Source organism: Cherax quadricarinatus, chromosome 71 (assembly GCF_038502225.1).
Source record: "Cherax quadricarinatus isolate ZL_2023a chromosome 71, ASM3850222v1, whole genome shotgun sequence".
Lineage (NCBI taxonomy): Eukaryota > Metazoa > Arthropoda > Malacostraca > Decapoda > Parastacidae > Cherax > Cherax quadricarinatus.
This window is the reverse complement of record NC_091362.1, coordinates 7,910,861-7,928,011: the sequence shown is the minus strand read 5'-3', so window position 1 is coordinate 7,928,011 and position 17,151 is coordinate 7,910,861. Positions and strand designations below refer to the sequence as shown.

General features: G+C 42.4%; 1 protein-coding gene across 4 annotated transcripts in view; it reads left to right on the top strand.

Annotated features, from left to right (window-relative positions):
• LOC128700403 (minichromosome maintenance domain-containing protein 2-like) overlaps positions 1 to 17,151 on the top strand; it is a 135,682-nt gene that overhangs the window by 94,939 nt on the left and 23,592 nt on the right. For 3 of the 4 annotated variants that reach the window (XM_070099992.1, XM_070099991.1, XM_070099993.1), the window contains 3 exons: positions 850 to 1,042; positions 5,615 to 5,762; positions 15,722 to 15,864. In XM_070099992.1, the coding sequence (XP_069956093.1) occupies positions 850 to 1,042; positions 5,615 to 5,762; positions 15,722 to 15,864 (484 nt within the window). The remainder of the gene's footprint in view (positions 1 to 849; positions 1,043 to 5,614; positions 5,763 to 15,721; positions 15,865 to 17,151) is intronic. The other variant, XR_011393984.1, reaches the window with a different exon arrangement.

Below are 17,151 nucleotides of genomic sequence, written 5' to 3'. Positions count from 1 at the left end.
TGACTGCTATGATGTCTGGGGATTTTTCACTGATTCTTTCATTCCACTCCTCATGTTTATTCATTATTCCATCCGCGTTTGTGTACCAAACCTTTAGCTTCTTTTCTATCATTGTGGTCATGCAAGAATATTGGGGTTGGGGGAGCGAGAGCCTTGGTGGGGGCCTATATGGGGCTGTGGTGTAGGTGGGGTTTGTGTTAATGGGGGTGGGGTCAGAATGCCCATAAGGGACAGCTGTTGGGGTGTGTGTGTGTGTGTGTGTGTGTGTGTGTGTGTGTGTGTGTGTGTGTGTGTGTGTGTGTGTGTGTGTGTGTGTGTGTGTGTGTGTGTGTGTGTGGAGGTGAGTGCACTCACACGCACATACACAAAACAGACACAACTAATATATTTCATCCCTTGTGTGTTGGAATAATGGTTAGTGAAGTTTAATAAACTCTGCATATATACGTACTTAGATGCTGAGATATACACCTCTTGACGTATATATCCTGTGAAATGTTTTCTTCAGATACTTTTATCTTATGTATTGGTAGATATATTCGCTAGATTTAATATATTATGCATTCTTGCACTAAAACTAACTTAGTAACCTTTCCTAACCTTCCTAGAATTAAAGTATTATTATTATGTTCACTCCTACTTAACATAACTAATTATAGTTAGTTGTCTGAACATCAGTGAAATATATTAATTTTACGATTTTCTGCAGCAGAAATTAATTAATGCCTTGCCTGTTTGGCACATCAGTCACTGCTGGATATGTCAGCTTTGCAAATTTTGGCTATAAAGAACCACAATTTCATTAATCTTCTTTAGAAAAATCCTACTTTTCCTCCCTTTATTTGATAGCTCTGGAGAGTGGGGTGATCCAAGTCGGGTGTGGAAGCCGGGCACGGCAGCACACACCTACCCTGACATACCCACTGCGGGCAGCAGCATGGGCTTGTTATGACCCAGCACATGCACGTCCCCGCACCACCACAGACACTCTGGACAGTTTCCTTCATGTTCCACTGGGAGACCTCACCAAGTCTATCACAGAGTAAGTTTACCAACTTTAAAACCTTTCATGATGTGAGACAACAAACTTGTAACATTATATACTAAGATAGATGGGATGATTAAAAAAAAAAAAAAAACGTGAGTTGAGGAATATTTTTCATGAGATGGAATCTGATATCGTCTAACTGAAACTAAACAGGAAAAACATATCTTAAATGAAGTTGTATCTGGCGAACACTGCTTGGTGTGCAGAAGACAGGGGAAAGTGACATTACTGGTAACAAAAATTACAAGCTTCAGAAATTAAAATACAAAATATAAATAATGTTGTAATTATAGCGGTAGAAATCCAAAATAAAGTTGAAGAAATTATAATGATCAGTGCATTCATTCTTCCATTTAGTAAGATATGGAAGACACGAGATTTTGACAAGATAAATAAAGGGTTTACTTAATATAATCAGGAAAATGTTAATTAAAGGTAACCAAGATAATAAAATAGTGTCTTTGGAGATTACAACTATAAAGAAATGTATTGAGCATCTTATGAGGATGTAACTTTTAATAAATTATCAACACATACTTTAAGGTAATAATTCAGGTAAAGTGAATGTGGAAAAACATTACAAGAGACAGATGTAATTAATATACATAGAGAGTTAAGCAATGTTTATAAAACTGGTATTCAGCAGTTTATTCCATAAATAAGTCAATAAGAAATATTAAAAACTGGTTCAGTGAGAGGTGTGTGCTTGAAGCACTCGTGGTAAGACACGTGAGTGCTTGAAACACTCGTGGTAAGACACGTGAGTGCTTGAAGCACTCGTGGTAAGACACGTGAGTGCTTGAAGCACTCGTGGTAAGACACGTGAGTGCTTGAAGCACTCGTGGTAAGATACGTGAGTGCTTGAAGCACTCATGGTAAGACACGTGAGTGCTTGAAGCACTCATGGTAAGATACGTGAGTGCTTGAAGCACTCGTGGTAAGACACGTGAGTGCTTGAAACACTCATGGTAAGACACGTGAGTGCTTGAAGCACTCGTGGTAAGACACGTGAGTGCTTGAAGCACTCGTGGTAAGACACGTGAGTGCTTGAAGCACTCATGGTAAGATACGTGAGTGCTTGAAGCACTCGTGGTAAGACACGTGTGTGCTTGAAGCACTCATGGTAAGATACGTGAGTGCTTGAAGCACTCGTGGTAAGACACGTGAGTGCTTGAAGCACTCGTGGTAAGACACGTGAGTGCTTGAAGCACTCATGGTAAGACACGTGAGTGCTTGAAGCACTCGTGGTAAGACACGTGAGTGCTTGAAGCACTCGTAGTAAGACACGTGAGTGCTTGAAGCACTCGTGGTAAGATACGTGAGTGCTTGAAGCACTCGTGGTAAGACACGTGAGTACTTGAAGCACTCGTGGTAAGATACGTGAGTGCTTGAAGCACTCGTGGTAAGATACATGAGTGCTTGAAGCACTCGTGGTAAGACACTTGAGTGCTTGAAGCACTCGTGGTAAGATACGTGAGTGCTTGAAGCACTCGTGGTAAGATACGTGAGTGCTTGAAGCACTCGTGGTAAGACACGTGAGTGCTTGAAGCACTCATGGTAAGACACGTGAGTGCTTGAAGCACTCGTGGTAAGATACGCGAGTGCTTGAAGCACTCATGGTGAGACACTGTGCTTGAAACACTCATGGTGAGACACTGTGCTTGAAGCACTCATGGTGAGACACTGTGCTTGAAGCACTCATGGTGAGACACTGTGCTTGAAGCACTCATGGTGAGACACTGTGCTTGAAGCACTCATGGTGAGACACTGTGCTTGAAGCACTCATGGTGAGACACTGTGCTTGAAGCACTCATGGTGAGACACTGTGCTTGAAGCACTCATGGTGAGACACTGTGCTTGAAACACTCATGGTGAGACACTGTGCTTGAAGCACTCATGGTGAGACACTGTGCTTGAAACACTCATGGTGAGACACTGTGCTTGAAGCACTCATGGTGAGACACTGTGCTTGAAGCACTCATGGTGAGACACTGTGCTTGAAACACTCATGGTGAGACACTGTGCTTGAAACACTCATGGTGAGACACTGTGCTTGAAGCACTCATGGTGAGACACTGTGCTTGAAGCACTCATGGTGAGACACTGTGCTTGAAGCACTCATGGTGAGACACTGTGCTTGAAGCACTCATGGTGAGACACTGTGCTTGAAGCACTCATGGTGAGATATCTTACAGTCATTCAGCATATAACTTGCAGTTTTCACTAACGAATTAATATTATTTTTTGCGTGTCTGCAAGAGTTAAATTCCAGTGGAAATAAGTCAAATAGTTTGTCTTTACTGGAAGAATGGAGACGGCATGATACTGTGGCTGGAATGGTTCACCAAAATTCCATTTTTTTTTTTTTTTTATGTTTTGTGAACTGACATCGTTGGGTTAAACTTGTAGTACAACTTGCGGGGACCCGTAGCCTCAGAGAAATAGGTAAAAAGGCTTCGACGAACAATATCTGGCTTTCTTCCTGAAGTCTGGAGTTTACCTAGAGAGGGTTTCGGGGGTCAACGCCCCAGCGGCTCCGTCTGAGACCAGGCCTAGTGGTGGATCAGGGTCTGATCAACTAGGCTGTTACTGCTGGCCGCAGGCAAACTGACGTACGAACTACAGCCCGGCTGGTCAGGTACTGACTTTAGGTGCCTGTCGAGTGCCTTCTTCAAGACAGCCAGGGGTCTACTGGTAATCCCCCTTATGTATGCTGGGAGGCAGTTGAACAATCTTGGGGCCCATACACTTATTGTGTTGTCTGAGTGTACTCGTGGGGCCCCTGCTTTTCCTTGGGGGAATGTTGCATCTCCTGCCGAGTCTTTTGCTTTCATAGGGAGTGATTTTCGTGTGAAAGTTTGGTATTAATCCCTATAGGATTTTCCAAGTGTATATTATCATGTATCTCTCTCGCCTGCATTCCAGGGAATACAAATTAACCGACTTCAATCGTTCCCAGTAATTTAGGTGCTTTATCGTACTTGTGTGTGCCGTGAATATTCTTTGTACACTCTCCAGGTCAGCAATTTTGCCTGCCTTGAAAGGGGCAGTTAGTGTACAGCAGTATTCCAGCTTAAAGAGAACAAGCGATTTGAAGAGAATCATCATCGGCTTGGCGTCCATAGTTTTGAAGGTTCTCATTATCCTATCATTTTCCTAGCAGATGCGGTAAATACATTGTGGTCTTTGAAGGCGAGATCCTCTGACAGTATTACTCCCAGGTCCTTAACATTACTTTATCACTATTGTATGGTTAGAATTTGTCGTATATCCTGATACAGTTTTAATTTCCTCATGTTTTCCATAACTGAGTAGCTGAAATTTCTCTTCATTGAACTTCATATTGTTTTGAGTGGCCTATTTGAAGATTTGGTTGATGTCCGCTTAGAGTCTCGCAGTGTCTTCGATGGAGGTCACTGTCATGGCAACCCGGGTGTCATCCGCAAAGGAAGACACTTATGGCTTACATCTTTGTCTGTGTTAGAAATGAGGATGAGGAACAGAATTGGAGCGAGTGCCTTGTGGAAGAGAGCTCTTCACCGTAGCTGCCTCGGACTTTACTCTGTTTACTATTCCTTTTTGTGTTCTATTTGTCAGGAAGTTATAGATGCATCTACCAATTTTTCCTATTATTCCTTTATCACGCATTTTGTGTGCTATTACACCATGGTCACACTTGTCGAAAGCTTTTGCAAAGTCTGTTTATACTACATCTGTATTTTGTATATCCTTTTCAGCATCCAAGACCTTGCCATATTATTATTATTATAATCAAGGGGAAAGCACTAAACCCATAGGATTATACAGTGCTTGGGGGAGGGATGGAAGGTATTCAGGTTTAACTCAGGGAACTGGAGCACAGATCCAGTTCCCTAGATCAAGAGCCCCTCACCAGCATCAAGGAACCTTCCTTGAGGGGACCTTGCCATAGTGATCCAGTAGCTGGGACAGGCAGGAGCCACCTGCTCTAAACCTGTGTTGCCCTGGGCTGTGTAATTCATGGGTATCTAGGTGGTTAGCGATCGTGTTTCTTAGAATCCTTTCCAAGAGTTTTATATGGAATGTTAGCACTATCGGTCTGTAGTTCTTTGCAATTGTTTAGCTGCCACCTTTGTAGAGTGGAGCTATGTCTGTTGTATTTAGTGAGTGTGGGATGACCCCAGTATCCATGCTCGTTTGTCCATGCCGTTTGAATATTCCACTTTCCTTATCTCCTCATACATAATGTACCTATTTTCTGTCTATGTGTACGCCCTCATGAACATTGTATTTTTTGTATGTTATGTACCCAGAGCCTAAATGCAAACATAGTTACTCTTATTGTGGAGCCTGAAGAGAAATTATATTTTTCAGTACATAATGCTTTCATGATGGTGTCCTTCAAGGGACGTAGCGTAAGGCTGGTGAAGGTTTCTTGATGCAAGAAAATAGAGATACTCTCCCATTCCTCGTATCAAACCAAATTTCATGCTATTCCCCTAGCGTTAAATCTTTCTGGGATAGCACTTCCATAAAATAATAATAATAATAATAATAATAATAATAATTCATTTTTGTGTACGTCAGTGTGTTCGGGTTAGTGGTGTATACAGAGACGTGTGGTGGGGAGCTGGAGAGTGAGGCTGAAGATGTGATCACCTTACAAACACTACTGCAAGGTACTGAACCTAACTCACCACCACCTGCACTCCTTCCCCACCAACAACTCAACCAGGTTAGTGCTCATACTAGTCTTACGAACGTGAGTGTGTGTGTACTCACCTATTTGTACTCATAGCTCCTGGCCCTGTCTCTTCACTGATTGCTACTAGGTCCTCTCCCTGCTCCATGAGCTTTATCAAACCTCGCTTTAAAACTATGTATGGTTCTCTCCTCCCTACGTCACTTTCTAGGCTATTCCACTGCCTGACAACTTTATGACTGAAGAAATACTTCCTAACATCCTTTTGATTCATCTGAGTCTTTAACTTCCATTTGTGACCCCTTGTTTCTGTGCCCCATCTCTGGAACATCCTGTCTTTGTCCACCTTGTCTATTCCGCGCAGTATTTTATACATCGTTATCATGTCTTCCCTGACCCTCCTGTGCTCTAGTGTCGTCAGGCCAATTTCCCTTAACTTTTCTTCGTAGGACAATCCCCTTAGCTCTGGGACTAGTCTTGTTGCAAACCTTTGCACTTTCTCTAATTTCTTGATGTGCTTGACCAGGTGTGGATTCCAAACTGGTGCTGCATACTCCAGTTTGGGCCTAATGAATATGGTGTAGAGAGTCTTGAACGATTCCTTACTGAGGTATCAGAATGCTATCCTTAGCTTTGCCAGATGCCCGTATGCTGCAGCGCTTATCAGATTGATGTGCTCCTCAGGAGATGTGCTCGGTGTTATACTCACCCCAAGATCTTTTTTCTTGAGTGAGGTTTGCAGTCTTTGGCCACCTAGACTATACTGTGTCTTCGGTCTTCTTTGCCCTTCCCTGATCTTCATGACTTTGCATTTGGCAGGGTTAAATTCAAGGAGCCACTTGCTGGACCAGGCTTGTCCAGGTCTCTTTGTAGTTCTGCCTGATCCTCGACCGATTTGATTCTCCTCATTAATTTCACATCATCTGCAAACAAGGACACTTCTGAGTCTATCCCTTCCGTTATGTCATTCACATATACCAAAAACAGCACAGGTCCTAGGACTGACCCCTGTGGAACCCCGCTTGTCACAGGCACCTACACTGACACCTCGTCACGTACCATGACTTATTGTTGCCTCCCTGTCAGGTATTCTCTGATCCATTGCAGTGCCTTTCCTGTTATGTGTGCCTGATCCTCTAGCTTTTGCATTAACCTCTTGTGAGGAACTGTGTCGAAGGCCTTCTTGCAGTCCAAGAAAATGCAGTCTATCCACCCCTCTCTCTCTTGTCTTACTTCTGTCACCTTGTCATAAAACTCCAGTAGGTTTGTGACAGGATTTTTCTTCCCTGAAACCATGCTGGTTGTCGATTATATGCTTGTTTCTTTCCAGGTGCTCCACCACTCTCTTCCTGATGATCTTCTCCATGACTTTGCATACTATACACATTAGTGACAGGTCTGTAGTTTAATGCCTCATGTTTGTCTCCTTTCTTAAAAATTGGGACTACATTTGCCATCTTCCATACCTCAGACAGTTGCCCAGTTTCAGTGGGTGTGTTGAAAATCTTTGTTAGTGGCACACACAGCATCTCTGCTCCCTCTCTAAGGACCCACGGAGAGATGTTTGGTCCCACCGCCTTTGAGGTATCAAGTTCACATAGCTTCTTCACCTCCTCCTCGGTTATGTGTACCTCATCCAGTACTTGTTGGTGTACCTCCCTGTTCTGATTTCCTGGAGTCCCTGTTTCCACTGTAAATACTTCTCTAAATCTCATGTTGAGGTTCTCATATACGTCTTGGTCGTTTCTTGTGAACCCCTCCACCATCCTTCCTCAGTCTGATTACCTGGTCCTTGACTGTTGTTTTCCTCCTGATGTGGCTATACAACAGCTTCGGGTCAGACTTGACTTTCGATGCTATGTCATTTTCGTACTGTCGCTGAGCCTCCCTTCTTATCTGTGCATATTCGTTTCTGGCTCTTCGGCTGATCTCTTTATTTTTCTGGGTCCTTTGTCTTCTGTACCTTTTCCATTCTCTAGTACACCTAGTTTTTGTCTCCCTACACCTTTGGGTGAACCAAGGACTCGTTCTGGTCTTCCCAATTATATTTCTGTTTCCCTTGAGAACAAACCTCTCCTCTGCCTCCTTGTATTTTGTTGTCACATAGTCCATCATTTCTTTTACTGGTTTTCCTGCCAGTTCTCTTTCCCACTGAACGTCTTGCAGGAAGTTCGTCATGCCTGTGTAGTCCCCCCTTTTGTAGTTTGTTTTTTTCCCATCCTATTCCTGCTACTCTTTCCACTTGTAGCTCAACTATGTAGTCAAAGCCCAAAACCACATGATCACTAGCTCCAAGGGGCCTTTCATACATGATATCTTTGATGTCTGAAGTACTCAAGGTGAATACAAGGTCCAGTCTTGCTGGATCATCCTCACCTCTCTCTCTGGTAGTCTCTCTAACATGTTGATGTATGAGGTTTTCCAGTACCACATCCATCATCTTGGCTCTCCATGTTTCGGGACCCCAATGGGGGTTCCAGGTTTTCCCAGTGTCCTTGTCGTTGAAATCACCCGTAACTAGTAACTTTGCTCCCCCCATGTAAACTCTTCTGGCCACATCGGCAAGTGTGTCGACCATTGCTCTGTTGCTCTCCTCATATTCTTCTCTTGGCCTCCTGCAGTTCTGTGGCGGGTTGTACATTACTGCAATTACCACCTTATGGCCCTCAGACTGGATTGTTCCTACTAGTCCCTTTTGTCCATTCCATCCATTCCATTTCCTCAAATCCCCACCGATTTTTAATGAGCATGTGTGCGCTCACCTATGTGATTGCAGGGATCGAGTCACAGCTCCTGGCCCCGCCTCTTTGCTGGTAGCTACTAGGCTCACTCTCCTGGTTCCAAGAGCCTTATTGTACATCTTCTTAAAGCTATGTATGCATCCTGCCTCTGCTACTTCACTCTCTAGTTTATTCCACTTCCTGACACCTCTAAGGCTAAAGAAATGCTTCCTAACATCCCTTTGACTCATCGGTGTTTTTGACTTCCAGTTGTGCCCCTTCGTCGTGTGTCCCATCTCTGAAACATTCTGCCTCTGTTCACCTTGTCAATTCCTCTCAGTATTTTATATGTTATCATATATTTCCCTATTCCTCCTGTCATCCAGTGTCATTGGGTTGAGTTCCCTTAAACTCTCCTCATAGGACATACCCCTTAGCTCCAGGACTAGTCTTGTTGCTAACCTCTACATTTTCTCCAGTTTCTTGACGTGCTTGACCAGGTGTGGGTTCCATACTGGTGTTCCATACTCCAATGTGGGATTGATGTGCACAGTGTACAGTATCGTGAATTATTTCTTACTTAGATGTCAAAATGCTATTCTTAGATTTGTCAGACACCCATATGCTGCAGCAGTCATTTGGTTGATGTGCACCTCAGGAGATGTGCTCGGGATGATGCTCACCCCAAGACCCTTCTCCTTGAGTGATGTATTCAGCCTTTGACTTCCGAGCTTGTACTTCATTTGCAGTCTCCTTTGTCTTTCCAAAGCTTCATGACTTTGCACTTAGTGGGGTTAAACTCCAGGTCATGGACACAGGCGTCATCCCACACTCACTAAAAACAACAGACACTGCCGCACTTCACAAAGGGAGCAGTAAAGGAATACCAAAGAACTACAGACCAATAACATTAACATCCCTTATCATAAAAATCTTCGAAAGGGTTTGAAGAAACAAGATCGCCACTCATCTAGATACCCATCAGTTACACAACCCAGAGCAACATGAGTTTAGAGCAGGTCGCACCTGCCTCTCTCAACTACTGGACCATTGTGACAAGGTCCTGGATACTCTAGAAGACAAAATGCAGATGTAGTATACACAGACTTTGCAAAAGCTTTTGACAAGTGTGCCCATGATGTAATAGTGCACAAAATGCATGATAAAGGAATAACAGGAAAAGTTGGTAGATGGATCTATAACTTCCTGACAAACAGAACACAAAGAGTAATAGTAAACAGAGTAAAGTCTGAGGCAGCTACGGTGAAAACCTCTGTTCCACAAGGCACTGTACTCACTCCCATTCTATTCCTCATCCTCATTTCTGACAGAGATGTAAGCCATAGTTCCACGTCTTCCTCTGCAGATGACACTAGGATTGCCATGACAGGAAAATCCTGTGTCACAAACCTACTAGAGTTTTATGACAAGGTGACAGAAGACATGAGAGAGAGGGGTGGATCGAATGCATTTTTTTGGACTGCAAGAAGGCCTTCGACACAGTTCCTCACAAGAGGTTACTGCAAAAGCTAGAGGATCAGGCACACATAACAGGAAAGGCACTGCAATGGATCAGAGAATACCTGACAGGGAGGCAACAACGAGTCATGGTACGTGACGAGGTGTCAGAGTGGGCGCTTGTGACAAGCAGGGTTCCACAGGGGTCAGTCCTAGGACCTGTGCTGTTCTTGGTATATGTGAACGACATAACGGAAGGGATAGACTCAGAAGTGTCCTTGTTTGCAGATGATGTGAAGTTAATGAGAAGAATCAAATCGGATGAGGATCAGGCAGGACTACAAAGAGACCTGGACAGGCTACAAGCCTGGTCCAGCAACTGGCTCCTTGAGTTTAATCCTGCCAAATGCAAAGTCATGAAGATTGGGGAAGGGCAAAGAAGACCGCAGACACAATATAGTTTAGATGGCCAAAGACTGCAAACCTCACTCAAGGAAAAAGATCTGGGGGTGAGTATAACACCGAGCATATCTCCTGAGGCGCACATCAATCAGATAACTGCTGCAGCATACGGGCGCCTGGCAAACCTACGGATAGCGTTCCGATACCTCAGTAAGGATTCGTTCAAGACTCTGTATACCATTTACGTCAGGCCCATACTGGAGTATGCAGCACCAGTTTGGAATCCACACCTAGTCAAGCACGTCAAGAAATTAGAGAAAGTGCAAAGGTTTGCAACAAGGCTAGTCCCAGAGCTACGGGGATTGTCCTACGAAGAAAGGTTGAGGGAAATAGGCCTGACGACACTGGAGGACAGGATAGGATAGGATAGGATGGATAGTGAGAACCTTCAGAACTAGGGATGCTAAGCCCATGATGATTCTCTTCAAATCGCTTGTTCTCTTTAAGCTGGAATTCTGCTGTACACTAACTGCCTCCTTCAAGGCAGGCAAAATTGCTGACCTGGAGAATGTACAACTTTCACAGCACACACAAGTACGATAAGGCTCCTAAATTACTGGGAACGGTTGAAGGCCCTTGATCTGTATTCTCTGGAGTGCAGGCGACAGAGATACTTGATAATAAACACTTGGAAAATACTAGAGGGATTAGTACCAAACTTGCACACGAAAATCACTCCCTATGAAAGCAAAAGACTCGGCAGGAGATGCAACATTTTCCCAAGGAAGAGCAGGGGTGCCACGAGTACACTGAGAGACAACACAATAAATGTCTGGGGCCCAAGACTGTTCAACTGCCTCCCAGCATACATAAGTGAGATTACCAATAGACCCCTGGTGTCTTAAGAAGGCACTGGACAGGCATGTAAAGTCAGTACCTGACCAACCGGGCTGTGGTTCATACGTCAGTGTGTGCAGCCAGCAGTAACAGCCTGGTTGATCAGACCCTGATCCACCTTGAGGCCTAGTCTCAGACCGAGTCACGGGGGCGTTGACCCCCAAAACCATCTGCAGGTAAACTGCAGGTAGGCCTGTATACCTTGTACATGTACTTGTAGAAGTAAAGATATTATATTATATTATTATCTCTTTTACACACTGATGCCATTTTCCTTCTGCTCCATCTACCTCTTACTCTAACTGTAGCTACTGCTAAATAATGATCCGATATATCTGTTGCCCCTCTGTAAACATGAACATCCAGAAGTCTACCAATCAACCTTTTATTCACCAATAAACTATCATCGTTACGCCCTATGTCATATACAGTGGAACCTCGAGTTTCGAACTTAATCCGTTCCAGGAGCTAGTTCTAAAGTCGAAATGTTCGAAACTCGAAGCAATATTTCCCATAAGAAATAATGTAAATACTGTTAATCCATTTCAGAAACTTAAAAATATTCACACAAAAAAAATACATTTTATAGAGATTAATTATAGTTTTACATACACAACAAACATACATAGTACAATTAGTAATAGATAAATACACATTTAAATAAACATATAAAATAACATTTTTACTAACCTTTATTGAAGATTGTTGATGGCATCTGGAAGATAGGGAGGAGTGAGGGAGCACTTATTGTTTGGAAGGGGAATCCCCTTCCATAAAGTCTAGGTAACTAGTCCTTATCTGGGATTACTTCCCTTCTGTAAGATTTCCCTAAACTGGGACATGGTTCTGTCACTGAACTTGTTGCAGAGATGGCCTGTTTCAGCTTGCTCAGGGTGATATTTTTCAGCTAATTCCTGCACCCTATTCTACATTGCACAAATCTCCTTAATCTCTGAAGAAGGCACCATCCACAACCACCACCATCCACCAATACCATCCACCACCACTAACACCATCTACCAATAACATCCACCACCACCATCCACCAATACCATCCACCACCACCATCCACCAATACCATCCACCATGCACCACCACTACCATGGTAGCTTATTTCACAGTCACACCTAATAAACAAGCACCAAACACAATGAATTAATTATGAAATGTTTAAATGAGCAGGCAGGTTAGTGTTCACTCAAGCATAAACAAAGCCAGACTGATTCATGATGCCTGCGCAGGGACGCAGACAGAGCAGGCAGGCGGACAGGTCCAGTACCTGGCGCTTTGAAACACGGGGCACATTCGATACTCGGGACAAAATTGGTTCGAAAAAAAAAATGGTCAAAATTTGAAGCATTCAATAGTCAATATGTTCAAAACTCGGGGTTTCACTGTACTTATATACTTATCCTCTTTTTCTTAAAATATGTATTACTTATTTCCAAACCTCTTTCTATACAAAGTTCAATTAAGGGCTCCTCTTTATCATTTATCCCTTGCACTCCAAACTTACCTACTGCTCTGTCCACAACAATTTTTCCCACTTTAGCATTTAGGTCCCCCACCACAAGTACACTCTCTTACTTGGTTCAAAATTCCCAACGCATTCACTCAACATCTCCCAAAATCTTTCTCTCTCCTCTACACTTCTTTCTGCTCCAGGTGCATAAACACTTACTACAAATCCACTTTTCACATCCGACCCATATTTTACTCCACGTAATCCTTGAATTTATACATTTATATTCCTTCTTTTCTTGCCACAACTGATCCCTCAACATTATTTTACCTCTTCCTTAGCTCTAACACTCTCAGATACTCCTGACCTAATCCAGTTTATTTCTCCCCACTGAAACTCTCCTACCTCCTTCAGCTTTGTTTCACTTAGAGCCAGGACATTCAACTTCTTTTCATTCGTATCATCCACAATCATCTCTTTCTTATCATCCGTACTACATCCACGCACATTCAAACATCCCAACTTAAAAGATTTTTATTATTATTTTTAGTAATCTCTACTGGAGAGGGGGTTACTAGCCTATTGCTCTTGGCATTTTAGTCAGCTTTTACAACATGCATGGCTTACAGAGAAAAGATTCTTATTCCACTTCCCCATGCAGATAATATAATAATATAATAATATCTTTATTTACTACAAGTACATGTACATGGTATACAGGCCTATCTGATATCAATGACATACTACTATTTATTTATTTATTTATTTATTTATTTATTAATTTGAACATGATACAGAGAAGTACAAAAGAATACAGTTAAATGCAGCATGCCAAAGCCACTTGAATGCATAGCATTTCAGGCAGGCTTAAAATTAACTTAAGATTAACTAAGCAATGAAGTATTCAGTGGTAAAACATTATTGTAAACAGATAACAATTAAGCACAAATGAGTATTACAACAACAGGTCGTATGGTCATTTACTGTGTTGCTGTTAGGTAATGAAGTTAAATAGTAACAAAGTTTGATTGGGTCACAGGTTGACATTTATGAGATACAATAATGAGACATATATGAGATACAGTTATTCAGTACTTATTTAGTTGTGGGTGAGTAAGTGATTTTTGAGAAGAGACTTGAATTTATAAACAGAGTGTTTCTTTTATATTCACAGGTAATGAATTCCAGATTTTAGGGCCTTTTATGTGCATTGAGTTTTTGCATAGCGTGCGATGAACACGAGGAACATCAAAGAGTGATCTGTGTCTTGTGTTATGGTCATGTGTTCTGTTGAGGTTGGCAAGGAGATGTTTGAGGGGAGGGTTTATGTCAGAGTTAAGTGTTCTATGTATGTGGTAGATGCAGTAATAAGTATGGATGTTTTGTGTGTTAGGTAAGACACATATGCAACAGTTAGGTATCTTTATTTCGAAACGTTTCGCCTACACAGTAGGCTTCTTCAGTCGAGTACAGAAAAGTTGATAGAAGCAGAAGATACTTGAAGACGATGTAATCAGTCCATCACCCTTAAAGTTTTGAGGTGGTCAGTCCCTCAGTCTGGAGAAGAGCATTGTTCCATGGAATGAAACAATATTGTTTCATTCCATGGAACAATGCTCTTCTCCAGACTGAGGGACTGACCACCTCAAAACTTTAAGGGTGATGGACTGATTACATCGTCTTCAAGTATCTTCTGCTTCTATCAACTTTTCTGTACTCGACTGAAGAAGCCTACTGTGTAGGCGAAACGTTTCGAAATAAAGATACCTAACTGTTGCATATGTGTCTTACCTAACAACCTGTCGGTATTTTATACCATTTTAATGTTCCATGGATGTTTTGTATTGTGAGTAGGTTTAGAGTTCTGAATATTGGTGGAGTGTGCTGTCTGTAGTGGGAATTTGTTATCATTCTGACTGCAGCCTTTTGTTGGGTGATTAGTGGTCTGAGATGGTTTATTGCTGTTGAGCCCCATGCACAAATTCCATAGGTGAGATAGGGGTAAATAAGCGAGTGATATAGGGCCAGGAGTGCTGACTGTGGAACATAGTACCGTATCTTCGATAGTACGTATGCCTACGGTCTTTGAAATTTTTTTGGAAATTTGTTGTATATGTGTTTGAAATTTGAGTCTATTATCAAGGTGGATTCCTAGGAAATTCCCTCTGTGAGTTTTGTGATAGGTGATCCATTTATCATTATGTTAAGAGACACATCTGCAGCTCTGTTACCAGCTGAATGTAGTAGGTTTTGTCAATGTTTAGAGTAAGTTTGCTGGTCCTCATCCAGGTTGATATTTTCTGTAATTCGGTATTTACAGTATTGGCTAGCATGACTGGGCTCGGGTGAGAGTAGACGTATGTAATATCATCTGGAAATAGTGTGGGTTTGAGTAGTTGCGATGCATTTGGTAGGTCATTTATGTATATGAGAAAGAGAAGAGGGCCTAGGACACTTCCCTGTGGGACACCAACTGTAATTGGCTGTGAGGAAGAGTTGCCCCATTTGTGTACACATATTGGCTTCTGTTGCTGAGGTATGACTTTAGGTAGTTGAGGGAGTGCCCTCTTATACCATACTTGTCCCAAGATGCGACCCACACCAGTCGACTAACTCCCAGGTACCCATTTTACTGATGGGTGAACATAGACAACAGGTGTAAAGAAACACGCCCAATGTTTCTACGCTGGCTGGGAATCGAACCCAGACTCTCGCTGTGTGAAGCGAGAGCTTTAGCCACTAGGTTACCAGAGATGAAAGGAAATTACTATAAGAACAAGAACTATTAAGAAAAAATGTGTAGTGTGACCAAAGTGTAATTAAAAGTAGCAAGATATACCTGTTATCCTGTGTGTTAGTAAGACAGCAATGGACACCAACGCTCCTTCCATCATGTAAAACAATTAGCATAAGAGAGCATTGCATCAGATAAGCAGTAGATTGGCATACATAAGTGCATCTAATGTTTCTATGTGAGTTTTTATTGATCATTGTATGTACTGTATCGTAGTTGGAACTGCTGCATAAAAGCTGACCATGTTTCTTCTGTACAGTACTTGTGTATAGTGCGCGGACTACGTGTTGTGTTCAGCACTCAAGCTGAGAAACTCATCCGTGGTTACTACGTGGCTACCAGGAGAATTCGTGGTGACTGCGTACAAGGCTCTGCTGTTCCTATTACTGCTATAAACACACTGTAAGTAACACTTGTACTGTCATCAGGATGCTTCGTGGTGACTGTGTACAAGGCTCTGCTGTTACTGTTACTGCTATAAACACACTGTAACACTTGTACTGTCATCAGGATGCTTCGTTGCAACTATACAAGGTTCTATTCTTACTGTTACTGCTATAAACACACTGTAAGTAGCTCTTCAAGTGTATCAAAGACTTAGTTATCCTATGTGTAAGTACACACTTTGTTCCTTCTTGTGGTGGATATTATTATTATTATTATTGTTAAAAAATATTCTGTACCTATATGAGTCATACAGCTAAGCGGGTAGGGACATGTGGAGGTGTGGGTTAGTGGAAGTGTGGATTAGTGGAGGTGTGGGTTAGTGGAGGTGTGGGTTAGTGGAGGTGTGGGTTAGTGGAGGTGGGGGTTAGTGGAGGTAGGGGTTTGTGGAGGTGGGGGTTAGTTGAGGTGTGGGTTAGTGGAGGTGTGGGTTAGTGAAGGTGTGGGTTAGTGAAGGTGTGGGTTAGTGAAGGTGTGGGTTAGGAAAGGTGTGGGTTAGGAAAGGTGTGGGTTAGGAAAGGTGTGGGTTAGGGAAGGTGTGGGTGCAAAACTAAAGTCAAAGTTGGTGATAGAGATTATTTATTTGTTATTTGTAACAAGTGGAACTTTCAGCAAATAGGTCAGATAGAGGGGGGTGCATCAGGGTGTTGTAAAAGTTGCAAGTGACTTCTACATGCTCTCTGGCAGATAGGATAGTATATTAAGATATAGCTAAGTGATAGTGAGGTATAAGACGTTTCTCTGTGTAGTATCTGTGTGTAAGTTCTTTGTGTCCTATTTGTAAACATGAGTGTTGTTTCCCATACATAACAATGATGGGAAGAAGATGGTCAGGAACCAATTTTAATATGACAGGAAACAGTTTATTGTGTTCTAACTTGGACCAACATTGTTGTCAGCTATTTTGAAGTTGTTCAGAGAGTATTGGAAAATAGTCCAAAAAAAGACACTCCTGCAGGAGATTGGCAGTTGAGGAACAGCTGATAAAATGACCGAGTTCATTTCCCAGAATACTGGCGTGTCCAGGGACACAGTATAAACCGACTTGTTTTGTGGTTGCCAGAAATGTGACATGACCATTATTATATACGAAGAATGGTGGGATGTGCAGAGTCAAATTTTTGGATAGCTTATAAAGCACTTTGAGAGTCAGAAACAAGAACGAATGACGAGGCGGACGTGGTTGCAAAGTGTGTGAGAGTGAAGAATCTGGCATATAATTTTGCTCTAAAAATGTTGGTTGAA